The following is a 13,339-nucleotide window of genomic DNA, read 5'->3' as shown; positions in this document are numbered from 1 at the left end:
CTCATCTAGAGTATTGTGTTCAATTCCGGAGGCCATATCTCCAGAAGGATATAAATACATTAGTGACTGTACAAAAAATGGCATTTAAAATGGTGCATGGCCTACATCACAAAACGTACCCGGAAAGACTTCATATGTATAGTTTAGAGAAGGGAAAGGGGGGACATGATGGAAACTTTCAAATAGATTAAGGGTTTTTACAAGGTACAGGAAGGAGACAGGAAGAGGAGCAACAGAACACGAGGACATGCACTGACACTAGGAGGAAGATTCAGGGTAAATTTGATGAAAAATTACTTCACAGAAAGGGTAGAGGATAAGTGGAATAGCCTCCCATCAGAGGTGGTAGAGGAAAAAATAGTAGAACAATTTAAACATAGGGATAGGCATACTGATATCCTTACAAAGCAATAAGGATCAAATATGGGCCCTTATTCTGGTTCATTTGCAGCGGCCGCAAATTTGCATGATGTGTTGTGTATGCACATGCGCAGCAGCATTTCTGCGCATGTGTATACGCTGGGTGCGTGCGAACTCGATGAAAAGTCTGTTCACCGGGTGCCCGCGACCAGCCTTGTGAGCGGGGGTGTGGAGAGGGGCGTGGGGTGCCAGGCTGGGCCATTAGCATATGTGAATGCCCAACGTTTCATGGGTGTTCCCATGAAAACACTGGGCGTACATGTGCTGATGTGTCCGTGACGGACGTGCGGGGGGCGGACAGCTGATATAACCGAATGTCAGCTTCCCACCCAATTCCCTGCTAGTCTACATGCATATGTAAGGGTGGTATAGACTGTAACGTAACCAAATGAAGCATTTTGTATAGTACAGTTATTTAGCAGCAACCTGTGTACCTAATACAGGTACACAGCTGATAATCTGACACCCTTAGTTCCAGAAGTGTGCCGAATTCTCCATCTTGCCCAGGGGTGGGCAATAAGCGCCCCAGTAGCTGTTGGTGAACTACACACCCCAGCCCCTCCTGGTATTAATCGCCAGCCCCTGCAAAGATTAGCCGGGCTACATCTGTACCTGATGATACAAGAACCACCGAGACCCAAACTAATGCATATACGATTTTCTATGAAATTGTGGTAATTACTCACTGTGTTTCTTTTTATATATCACAATTACTGTTTGTTAACTATATGCTGTGAACTGATGCTTCAACAATAAAAGAAACAAGTCTCTCAAGTAGCTTGGAGAGGCATGGGAGCTGAAAGATATGACAGCAGTTAGAGAGACAGTTTGGATCAGAACTGTATTTTTTCAGAATGGGAGTAATAAGTGCATGCTTGAAAAGAGAAGGGAAGATACCAGTAGAGAGATAGAGAGGTTATATATTTTGGTTAAGTTTGGTATAAGCACAGGATACAGAGATTTACTGGATCAAGAGGAGAGGTAATTGAGTAGGAGGATGAGAAGAGTGCTGATACTTCATCGTTACTTGTAGGGTCAAATGAAGAGAAAATGGGATCAGGAAAGGAAGTGAGCATGTCACTGGCTGAGGAAGAGCATGCCATTTCATCTTGGATTTGATCAATCTTGTCCTTGAAGAAGGAAGCTAATTCTTGTGCACTGTTAGTAGCTGGTGGGGAGGGTGAGGGAGGGTAAAGAAGTGATTTAAATGTATTAAAAAGTCACTTGGGGTTGGTGGCATGAAAAGACATGAGGAATTGACAATATGTTTGTTTAGCAGCATTCAAGACTACCTACCACTCCTATTGTAATCCTCTGGACAAAGGATTACAATAGGAGTGGTAGGTAGTCTTGAATGTGAGGAAGTGACTTGGATTCCAAGATTTACGCCACTGACGTTTTACTCTACATCATAGTTTTTGTAGGTATCTTGTTAATTTAGAGCGCCACGTTTGGCATCTAAAGCTGTGTACACATGGGCAAAAATCGCTGGCAATATAGTCGCTGAGCGATTAGAGTGTGCACCGGCGATAAATCGCTGAGTGCGCAGGCCCATTTTCAGCCCCCTTAATGGTTGCTGGTTGGAGGAGCATGCTCCTCCGACCAGCGACTTCCCCTGCCTCTTCTCCCGGCAGTGTAACATTTTCATCAGTGACCATCTCTGGTCGCTGATGAAAACGGGACACTAGCGATCATATTGCTCCATATGTACACAGCTTAAGCCACTGTGGATTGTGAGAAGTAGCTGGAGCAACATTATCAAGGGCTGTTTGAAGAGTCTGGTTCAGGTGGGATACAGCTGCCTCAGGACAGGCAAGTGTAGAAATTGGTGAGAGCAGCTGTTGCAGAGAGGTAGAAAGTTGCTGAAAAGTAATATTGTTAGTATTTCTATGGGTTAGATTAGAAATGTAATTCTATGCAGCAAATCTATACATATAGAATACAGACTGTACAAAGAGAGGTAACTAAGATGGGGCATTGCCTACATCACACAAATTACCTGGAAATTGCCACAATCCTGATTGAGGGTCTAAGTCAGCATGGATCGGTAATCAGAGAATTTGCATATGGAGTGATTATTGAATGACTGCGTATGTGTGCCAGTGTACCAGTGTGCATTGCGCCTCTGCTAAGGGAAATAGCGACTGAAAATGTGTTTGGATTGTAAACGCAATTAAGCTTAATTTGACTGACAGGAAGCCGGAGTTTAGGGGCAGAAACCTGCCATTTTCTGGGCGTGTTTGAAACCCAGGGGTCAGGGGTGTAACTATAGCACTGCAGCCCCCGCCACCGCGGGGGGACGCTGTGCATGTGGGGGCGCCGGGGGCTGCGGTGCTATAGTTACCCCCCCAATCCCCCGCAGACTTACGTATCTAGTTGGTCCCGGCGGCTCCGTTCTTCTGATAAGGACCACCACAAAATGGCCGCCCCCATATAGCACACTGTTCTCTGAAACTGTCTGCTGTATGGGGGCGGCCATTTTGTGGTGGTCCTCAGCAGAAGAACGGAGCCGCCGGGACCAGCGCAGCGCGATAGGTAAGACTGCGGGGGAGGGTGTTAGCATAGGCGGCGGGGCGGCGGCGGGGGGTGGGTATGGACGCCCCCCCCTAACGGCGGGGGGGGCGCCCAAAACGTAGCTACGCCACTGCAAGGGGTCTATGACAAGCCGTATGTATGTGTAGTCTGCCAATTATCACGCCGCCTGTGAATTTGCAGCCATGCAATTAGGTCTGAATAACCCCTCAGTCACGGATCAGTGGAAGCAGCAGACCTACTCACATGTGCACAGGCGGCAAAGTCTCATCGATGTTTCTGGAATTGCCAATAGATTGCTGTTAGCGATCCATTCACAATTTTGCAGGTGGTATTTTTTCTTTCAGACTGGGCATTGACTTTCTCTTTACAGTCCGCTGTGAATTCTCTGATTAGCAATCCCTGCTGAAGTAGGTCCTAAATCTATGGGGGTTATTCAGACCCAATCGTTGGGCTGCAATTCACAACCCGGCTGATTATCGAATTTGCATGTATACAGATCATAACGTGCATGTGCAAGGTCACCTGCGATAAAATCCAGCGTCTTTTTTTTAATAATCGCAAGCCATTCACAAGTTAATTGACAGGAAGCCAGCGTTTGGGGGTGGTAAACGATTGTTTACTGAGAGTGTCAGGGGAAATGCAGGCGTGCCCAGGCCTTTTCAGGGAAGTCTTATGACATCAGCTCCTACCCCAATCAGCCTGTTTCTATCGCACTGGCTGTACTGCACCCAAAGGGTAAATAATTCAATGGTGAGTGAGTTGAGAATGAATTTACAGCTAATCGCCGATCTGCTACATTTTTGCAAGCCTTTTGTAGCCCTGCACAGGGTAGGATTTAATTCTGGCGGGGCGGCGGTTATCTGATTGAAGGGCTCTGCAAATTGATCAGGTCTGAATAACCCCTATATTATTTTTTGACTTATGGCAATCATAAATTAAAAGGGAATACCAGACATAAAGCATTCTGTCCCTTCTGGAGAGGGTCATGTTGGGACATATGCTGCATACCAAGATTCCCTCCAGAACTCCAGCATAGGTGCAGCCATGTTGGACTCTGTCACATGATTCCCCACTCCTACTCAATTTCTAATCAGCTGATCAAAATGGCCAAGCACACATTTAGACCTTAATCTGGCTCTGGGTAGTGGAATGACAATGTACTGGTAATTTGAGTCAGTCAGAAAATAGGATATACTGTATACGGTCTGTACTTAGATGGGTTAATAGACTGGTATATCGCGCATCCAGTGGCCAGTAGCCTAATATTCCAAAATAAGGTCCCTCTAAACCTTCACCAACACCACAAGAAAAATAGGAATCAGACTTATCCGGCGCTTGGAGTCTTGATTTCACCTGGATCTCTCCGGTGACAGTTTACATAGAAATGAGAAAAAAATATGTGCAATAGTGAAGTACGTTTTTTAAAGCACTCCTAATTTAATACATTTCTCATTAACACACAATTTTTTAAAAAACACATAAAATCTCAAATACACAAAGTATACAGCACTGCTTTAAAGTGCATAAGCGGAATCCAAAATGAGTGAGTACTGAGAATTACCGGGTTAGTGGGAACTGATAGATAAACAGTTCCACAACAGCTTAAGTGTACAGTCCTATGGAGTGTATCTGCTGGGCTCCAGGTCCTGTCATGATCTCCCGGGTTTCAGTCCGTCTCATCAGTCCATATGTATAAACATTAACGCGTTTCTTCCTCTTAGCGGAGGTGAAAAAGTCCTCCGCTAAGAGGAAGAAACGCGTTGATGTTTATACATATGGACTGATGAGACGGACTGAAACCCGGGAGATCGTGACAGGACCTGGAGCCCAGCAGATACACTCCATAGGACTGTACACTTAAGCTGTTGTGGAACTGTTTATCTATCAGTTCCCACATTCCCTAGTAATTCTCAGTACTCACTCATTTTGGATTCCGCTTATGCACTTTAAAGCAGTGCTGTATACTTTGTGTATTTGAGATTTTATGTGTTTTTTTAAAAATTGTGTGTTAATGAGAAATGTATTAAATTAGGAGTGCTTTAAAAAACGTACTTCACTATTGCACATATTTTTTTCTCATTTCTATGTAAACTGTCACCGGAGAGATCCAGGTGAAATCAAGACTCCAAGCGCCGGATAAGTCTGATTCCTATTTTTCTTGTGGTGTTGGTGAAGGTTTAGAGGGACCTTATTTTGGAATATTAGGCTACTGGCCACTGGATGCGCGATATACCAGTCTATTAACCCATCTAAGTACAGACCGTATACAGTATATCCTATTTTCTGACTGACTCAAATTACCAGTACATTGTCATTCCACTACCCAGAGCCAGATTAAGGTCTAAATGGGCCTGGAGCTGAAAATGATCAAGGGCCTATTACGCGCAATAATAGGGGTTGTGGCCAGCACCTAATAATGTGGGTGGCGTGACCAGTGTTCTGGTTGGGTGGTGATCTGCTCATGGGTGTGCCTGTATTTGTGTAAATACTTTCAACTAATTATATATGCCTGAAAAAGGCAGGGGGCTGGCATAGGAAAAATGCAGGGAGATATATTGGCGGGTGCCCTCCAAAGGTGCACCCGCAGGATGCCGATGTCCTAAGATACTTGCGGGGTGAGGCGGCACTCCAGTCATAAAATAATACTGAAAACCGAAACTTGGTAGACAGTATGTCAGCACCTTTTATGTGGTCACCTAAATTTACCACACCATATACACCTTATACAAATCATGCAACACAATAGTAACCCCTTATACTGTACTTGCTTCTTACATATTATGCCACATGGAATGAGACAAAATTCACACCGACTGAGCAAAAATTCACACTATGGCACACAGATTGAGTCAAAATTCACGTTATGCCACACAGTTTAAGGCAAAATTCACATTTTGCCACATGGATTAAGCCAAAATACACACTATACCAGGCATGTCCAAACAGTGGCCCTCCAGCTGTTGTGAAACTACACGTCCCAGCAAGCCTTGACATAGTTTTAGCATTCCCTAATTGCAAAACTGTGGCAATGCATGATGGGACTTGTAGTTTCACAGCTGGAGGGCCATAGTTTGGACATGCCGGCACTATACCAAACAGATTGACCAATAATGCACAATATGGCGCACATTAAAAATTTACACCATAATGCCCATTACATGTTAAGCCTCACACCATAATCTCCATTACGTATTATGCCAAACACCATAATGCCTATTAAAAATGATGCTTACCTACATGTTCATTGCCAGGGGTTCCATGTTCATTGCCAGGGGTTCCATGCTCATTGCCATGTGGGATTTCATGCTCATTGCCAAGGGGGAATACATGCTCGCGGTAATTGGTGGACAGTCGCCGCCGGGCAGAACTGACAGCCATTAACAGCCGGGCAGAGAGCAGGGGGCTGCCCGGCTGTATTCAGAGCACTGCATGTCCCGGCTATTTGAAATAATACCCCTTTCATACCAGAAAATGCAGGGAATATGGTCCCAAGATCATGCAGGGACATTCTCGGACTGGCCCCTTTTACACCAGCCTAGTCCCTGCATTTTCTGGTGTGAGGGAGAGAGAAAACCACCCCGCCCCCCTTTAAACAACCAGCTATATCTTCGGAACCAACTGACCCATTTACATGTAGCCTTCGAATAATTTTGGTCCCGTGAAACTGGGCCGTTTGGTTCTAGAGAAATCTGTCCTCAAACAACATGAACAGCCATGAAATTACATTTCAGAAATGAAAAAAAAAATAGTTTTACCTGCAATATCTCTAGAACCAATGAACCCATATGGGCCAGGTATCAGATTGAAGGCCCAGCGATTTGGGTTCGACTGAGATCAACCTCGAGTTTCTGTGATGCCGAAGGGGGAACTGGCAGCCGTTGGAACCGGGTGGAGGTCGGAATTAGCGGGTCCCATGTTATCCTATGGGGAAAAACGTTCCAGGTTTGCCTGGCGGTATCTCCGGTTCCCGGGGGGCTAGCGACGCAGGGCTGGTCTCGTTGGAAAGCCCTGACCCTCAGCTACAAAATGGGCCTATTTGGAGAGTGGGTCTGGAGCTATAGCTCCATCAGGCCCATTGTTAATCCGGCTCTGCCACTACCACTGTGTATTCTGCTATGTGATGAGCTCCTTATCATTTTATCCTCTGTTCTTGTTTGACTGCTATTCAATTGGTAGTTCCTAAATCCTAGTGGGCTAAAGGACTTTTCATGCCCAGGGTGAAGAGCAAGGCCAGTGGTCCTGTACTGTGACTATCCATGCCATTACCTATTGCCTTTAGTAATCAGGTGGAGAGCAGAGCAGAACAAGCCACCATGCCAGAAGCGTGGTACTTGGTTCAGACCACTAGGAAATAGACCTAATCTTATTCAAGTACTCTCCAGCTTCCAAGTCTGGTTATTGCTCTGATCCCAGTCCAGCTGCTTACTGCTTCAAGTCTTCACCACAGCTCCCAAGGTCGACTGTTCCTTCAAATCACAGCTTCCTAATCCAGTAAATATTTTAGGTTCCAGTTGGCTAATATTCATGTATACATAATAGCCTGCACGTCCGGTTATTACACTGCATCTGGTCCAGTTACTCCTTGATCTTCAGTTTTAAAGCTAGTTTACTGCATTATTCCAGATACTTTTTAAAAACCAGTTATTGCATTATTTCAGTTAATTTGCCTTCTGCCTCAATCATTCATTATATCAACTGTTAATAATAAAAACTAGAACTTTTACACCTACGGGCTTGTTAATATTCCAAAGGTTAATTCTTCTTCTCTAGTGTCTCATGTCCATGAGCTGGATTAAGGGGGTGATTCTTTGGCAACTTGCATATTGCCTATGCGTTCGCACAGTGGGGGCGGACAGGGGACATTCACATGTGGATGCACATCGTTTCCTGGGCATACCCACAAATACGCTGGGTTTGCCCAGGAAAATGCTCAGCAACCCCATGTGAAGGCAGACGGGCATTTCTCAGTAGATCAGTCAAGACTGACATATTTGTGGTCAGGGTAAAAAAATCATTCGATGATCGGCTGCCATCGAATGATTTCACCCCGTACGTTCGTTCGCACGGCGGTCAGTGTTAAATGGCTCGCTAAGCAGCATTTTATCGCTGCTTAGCGATTCAACCAGAATCAGGCCCCAAGTCCCCTCACTTCATTCATTCACCTGCTTCGATCCCCAATGCTAAACCAAACCAACACTGGCATGACAGAAAAACTTAAAGATTTTAACATTTGTAGTTTGGAGCAGAGCAGGGAAAGGGGAGACATGATAAAAACTTTCAAATATATTAAGAGTTTTAAAAAAGGACAGAAGGAAGACATTTTTTAAAGGAAGAGAAGAGTTAGAACATGAGGATATGCACAAAAACTGGAGGGAGGGCGATTCAGGGGAAACTTGAGGAACAAATAGGGTTTGAGATAACAATATGGATGGTCAAAAAAGGGGCAGCGTAGATGGGCCGAATAGTTCTTATCTGCAAATGCTGTTTCTCACCAGACCAAAACTTCTGTAAGATAATTTATGCGTATTTATTTAGATTTATTAGAATTTATTAGAAATTACCTTTAATATCCACTTGTGTAACATGAGCATAATTACATGCATGGGAGCTATAATTAACTCTCAGATTCATTTATTGATTCTAACTTCATCTGGGATATAAACTGAATGACAAAGCACATATGGAAATATGATAATCCCTTCCCAGATACTCTTATTAACAGGAAATTTATATCAGAATTCCGCAAACTTTCCATTTAGATTACAATAACAAGTACAGAAGATAATACATTGCTTCCCCATCCTGTGCGAGGGCAAGCCTGATCGGTTTATTGGGGGCATGTGGGCAGATTAGGGGCCTGGCCACATGATCATGTCATGATGGCTTCACCGCCTACCATACAGTGCTGCAGAAACAGTGTGTGTGTGTGTGTGTGTGTGTGTGTGTGTGTATCATCCGGTCACCCTACGTCTGCCCACTTGTATTTTGTAAGTGGATGGCTAGGGGGAGGGGGGAGGAGTGCAGAGGGATCAGGGGGTTTGTGGGGGATTTGCCCATCCTTCTGTCATACCCACTTGGGCTTGTGGTAAAGATTGGAAGAATCATTTTATTTATGTTCACTGACAGAAAACACTTATGGCGCAATTGAGTGTCCTCCAATGAACCCTCAACCCACCTGATAGCGCTATCATTGGTAATTGATGCATGTCTAATGTGAATGTGTTTGATAATGGTGTCCAATTTCACCTACTAGTGAGGTCCTAATCAACATCTGCAAGTGTATGAGGTGTGTCACCCACCAGGTTCACCTTCGAGGAAGTACAGGAAAAAAAACAGGTTGGATGGACCTGGTCTTGATGAAAGGAGTCAAACCCTGAAACGTTGGTTATCAGACTACTGTTGTGCTGTTGCTTTATTTAAAAATCTCTGAGTGACATCCACCTGGGGCATGTATATATATATATATATATATATATATATATATATATATATATATATATATAAAAATATATATAGCTGAGTAACTGTATATGTGTGTCTGCATATATATATATGCCTGTGTATATATGGGTGGGGCGCAAAGATCAGTTGCGGTAGGAGGGCTGGTGTTGGGTGCCCGGGAGCCGTGCCTCTGAAGGGCCAGCTCCGGAGTCTGAAGGGCCAGCTGAGGGGCATTTTATTTTATTATTTATTTAAATTGTGTCATCATACCCCCCCCCCCCCCCCCCCATAGAAATCCTACGTTTGCCCCTGAGTTGTTCTATTGGCTTACATAACCACTAGCGGCTCTAGTTTGAAGCAGCTGATGAGCATGGTGCTTTTTAGCTTTGAGCTGCAATCTTCATTTCAATTCAATGAAATTTTGGTTGATAAAGCCTGTCTTGGAAGTCCTCTGCCATTCTGTAGCGAAGGCACTTACTAAACTTTGCCTACGTGCCCATGTCCAATTGTCACCTAGGGCTTGATTCAGACCTACTCGCTAAGCAGCGTTCTTTTGCTGCTTAACAAGTGGGTAAATGCCACCCACCGGGGGAGCGAATGCCCGCCCCCCTCCGCCAACTGAATGTCCACACCAGCATGCGAATAGATGTGTACGCTGACACATCCATTCGCATGTGGGCATATGGGGCAAAAAATCAGTCAGTGGTCGAAAAGGGGGTGGGCGTTGAGTTGCAGCCCTGTGCAGGCTTCGCCATGCCTGTGTTCGCATGGAGATGCCCAGTATTTATTTGGGCACTGCCAGGAAACGGTGGGCATCTGTATGCGACAGCCCACTATCAGCCCCGCTGTCTGCGAATGCCTTAGTGACTGTGATAGTCGACAAAGGTGTTCGCACATTACAGACCCGAAACAGCAGTCCCGAATTCGCAGGGGACAGAGTAAACCTGAATCAGGCCCCTAGTTAGACTATTTTTACACAACCTGTGAAAGTTATTACCCAAAATGCCTGCACCAATCCTGCATTATGCTAACTGCGTGCTCAAGGTTTTAATTTTATGTCTATGTGGTATGTCTGTTGCTGTATTACTTATATATTCTGTATTATTTGCATTGTTTTTGATGTCTGTAAAGCACCTTGAATCCTGTTGGAGAAAGAGCACTATATAAATACAATTATTATTTTAGGTACTTGTGTATTATCAGGGTGTCCGGCTACACTACATTTTCAACATAGACTAAGCTACGTTGTCAGCGTAGCCGGCGCCTTGATAATACAGGAGGCAGCATGGTGGTGTGGTTTATACTTACCCTCCTCCGGCCCGGGCACCGCGTCGATCCCCGCTGACTCCCCGCGATCCACGGTGACTCCCCGGCAGTCGCATTCAGTCCCCCTGCTCCGGCACTCGCAGCGGATCCTGTACGTAATTCAGCATAGTGCCGCTGGTGGCGCATCACATAGTTTCCCTGCTCCCCTAGCCGCACTACGCTAATTGCGTACAGCTTCCGTGGCGAGTGCCGGAGCAGGGGGGCTGAATGTGACTGTCGGGGAGTCACCGTGGATCACGGGGAGTCAGCGAGGATCGACGCGGTGCCCGGGCCGGAGGAGGGTAAGTATAGACCAGCCAGCGGGGCTCGCTGCACTCGACACGCTTCAGACTTGGCACTTAATCAACTCTAAGCTGACGTGGATACTGCGGGTATGATGTGGATAGTGGGGATATTAAGCATTGTGTATTTTTAGGGCTCCAGAGCCACTTACGTAGTTTACGTAGCCAGCATAGTGCTGTATTGGTATTCTTCCTGATAATACACAAGTACCTTATTTTTACCATAGGGTAACCTCCTGTTTATGGTTGTATTTATGAACAGTGACTGTAGACAGAAGAAGCCTCTGTGCCACCTTTTAATGTTAGATTTCAGACCATTTTCTTACCACTCTATTACTGACTGAAACAAATGGTTTTATAGATTGAGATTCATGGATATACCCCTCACTTATCCGTGTCAGCGCAGTGCCATACTCAGTGGAGGACATGCTATAAAGACATTTGTTTGGGCTATACGGAGCGTATGCATACAGTTGCTGATGGTAGCCCTATCCTACCTTACAATGTGCCTGCAGGCTGTCTCATAGTTACAAACAAAAGTAAAACCATCTCACCGATTTTGTTTATCTCCACCGCCAAATATTGAATATTCAATTCATCAAAGAGGTCCTTAACCTAAGAAAGAAAATCACCCAATAATTCACGTCATCTGTCTCATCTGCCAATGTCAACCAGAGTGTGGTTGGATAAACAGTGGCTATTTACTTTTAACAATAGTTGCTCAGTATAACGGCTCCCTTAAAATGAACTTGATTTTATTCAGTAATAAGAGTTCATAAAACAAGCAATATATCGCTGTGCTTTATCATTGCATCAATTCTCTTTCGTTCTCTTACAGTAAGAGAATTATAGACTCATTGATTCCTATAGAAAAGGGAGGCATGTAGTAAGACAGTCAATAGGGTGACTCCATTTGGTCAACATACACTAGGTTGACAGGTACAATTTTACAAATGGTCTTTACAAAAAAGTGGCCAAAAAAAGGGTCAATCATTATGATGTCCACCATTGATATGTTGACCTTTTTACCCTAATTATCTAATACAGTACATGTTGATCATATTATGCCAACCTATTGACTGCCTATCACAGAGTTAATCTTATATACTACAACCACAAAATGCCATGCCATATCAGTAACATACTGTAGCATTTTAGCTTTTCAGCACTACTGATGCAGCACAGGGAATGTACTATTGTTTTTGAGGAGTAATTGCTTATTTGGTGCAACAAATATTTAGCTTTTCTTTTTGTAGCCTTTGCATAGTTAATAAACAGGAAAAGTGTATAAAAATGATAATGTATGCGTTTTTTCCCACAATTACTTTAACACAATTATAACAACCATAGGCCCCAAATGTAATTGATTTGTTCCTCCAAGTACAAGGGGGTTGGGATCGTTTGGTCGAATGCATTATGGTCGAATGTCATTACATTGAATCCATTAGGTCGAATTGCTAAAAGGTCGACATGATTCTAGGTCGACATGGGAAAAGGTCGAAATGATTCTAGGTCGAAAGGTCATTAGTTCGACAGGTCATTAGGTCGACAAGGTCATTAGTTCGACATTGTCTAGGTCGACATTCACAAAGTCGACATGGGGTTTTTCACTGTTTTTTTACCTGAATGTCAACACAGTCGACATGGACACAGTTTAAAGTGCACTGCATCCCCTCGCATCGCTCGCTGCGCTCGCAATGCGTCGGGCATGGTGCCTCGCTACGCTCGGCACACTATTTTATTCTCCCACCACGCCCTAGTGGATGGTAGGGCATGAAATACCGCCTGTCAGCACATGTCGGCTCAAAAAACAGTGAAAAACCCCATGTCGACTTTGTGAATGTCGACCTAGACAATGTCGAACTAATGACCTTGTCGACCTAATGACCTGTCGAACTAATGACCTTTCGACCTAGAATCATTTCGACCTTTTCCCATGTCGACCTAGAATCATGTCGACCTTTTAGCAATTCGACCTAATGGATTCGATGTAATGACATTCGACCATAATGCATTCGACCAAATGACCGCATCCCGTACAAGGATACCACTGTACCACATGTACTGTGTGCTATATTCATGTATGTATGTATGTATGTGCACATACTATAGGTGCAGAGCAACCACTTGCACTATGGCCCTAATACAGGTTGGCACAGTAATCTGTGAACATCACAGCTTACAGAGCGCCTGAGACAGCGCCTGCCCGAATACCTGCCCCACCCGCCGCCCCCGAATCCTCTCTGTACCATGCGAGGGTATATGTACGAGAACACATCCCCTCAAATGCCTCCGCTAGCAGGATAAATCATTCGATGTTCACTGACCATCAAATG

General features: G+C 44.6%; 1 protein-coding gene across 1 annotated transcript in view; it reads right to left on the bottom strand.

The window, feature by feature from the left end:
• The window catches only part of TXNRD1 (thioredoxin reductase 1), a 64,907-nt gene that overhangs the window by 39,095 nt on the left and 12,473 nt on the right, over window positions 1-13,339 (bottom strand). The window contains exon 3 of the mRNA XM_083182282.1: window positions 11,558-11,618. Within this exon, the coding sequence (XP_083038408.1) occupies window positions 11,558-11,618 (61 nt within the window). The remainder of the gene's footprint in view (window positions 1-11,557; window positions 11,619-13,339) is intronic.

Source organism: Crinia signifera, chromosome 4 (genome assembly GCF_055691185.1).
Source record: "Crinia signifera chromosome 4, ASM5569118v1, whole genome shotgun sequence".
Taxonomy (NCBI): domain Eukaryota; kingdom Metazoa; phylum Chordata; class Amphibia; order Anura; family Myobatrachidae; genus Crinia; species Crinia signifera.
This window is presented reverse-complemented; position numbering and strand designations above follow the sequence as displayed.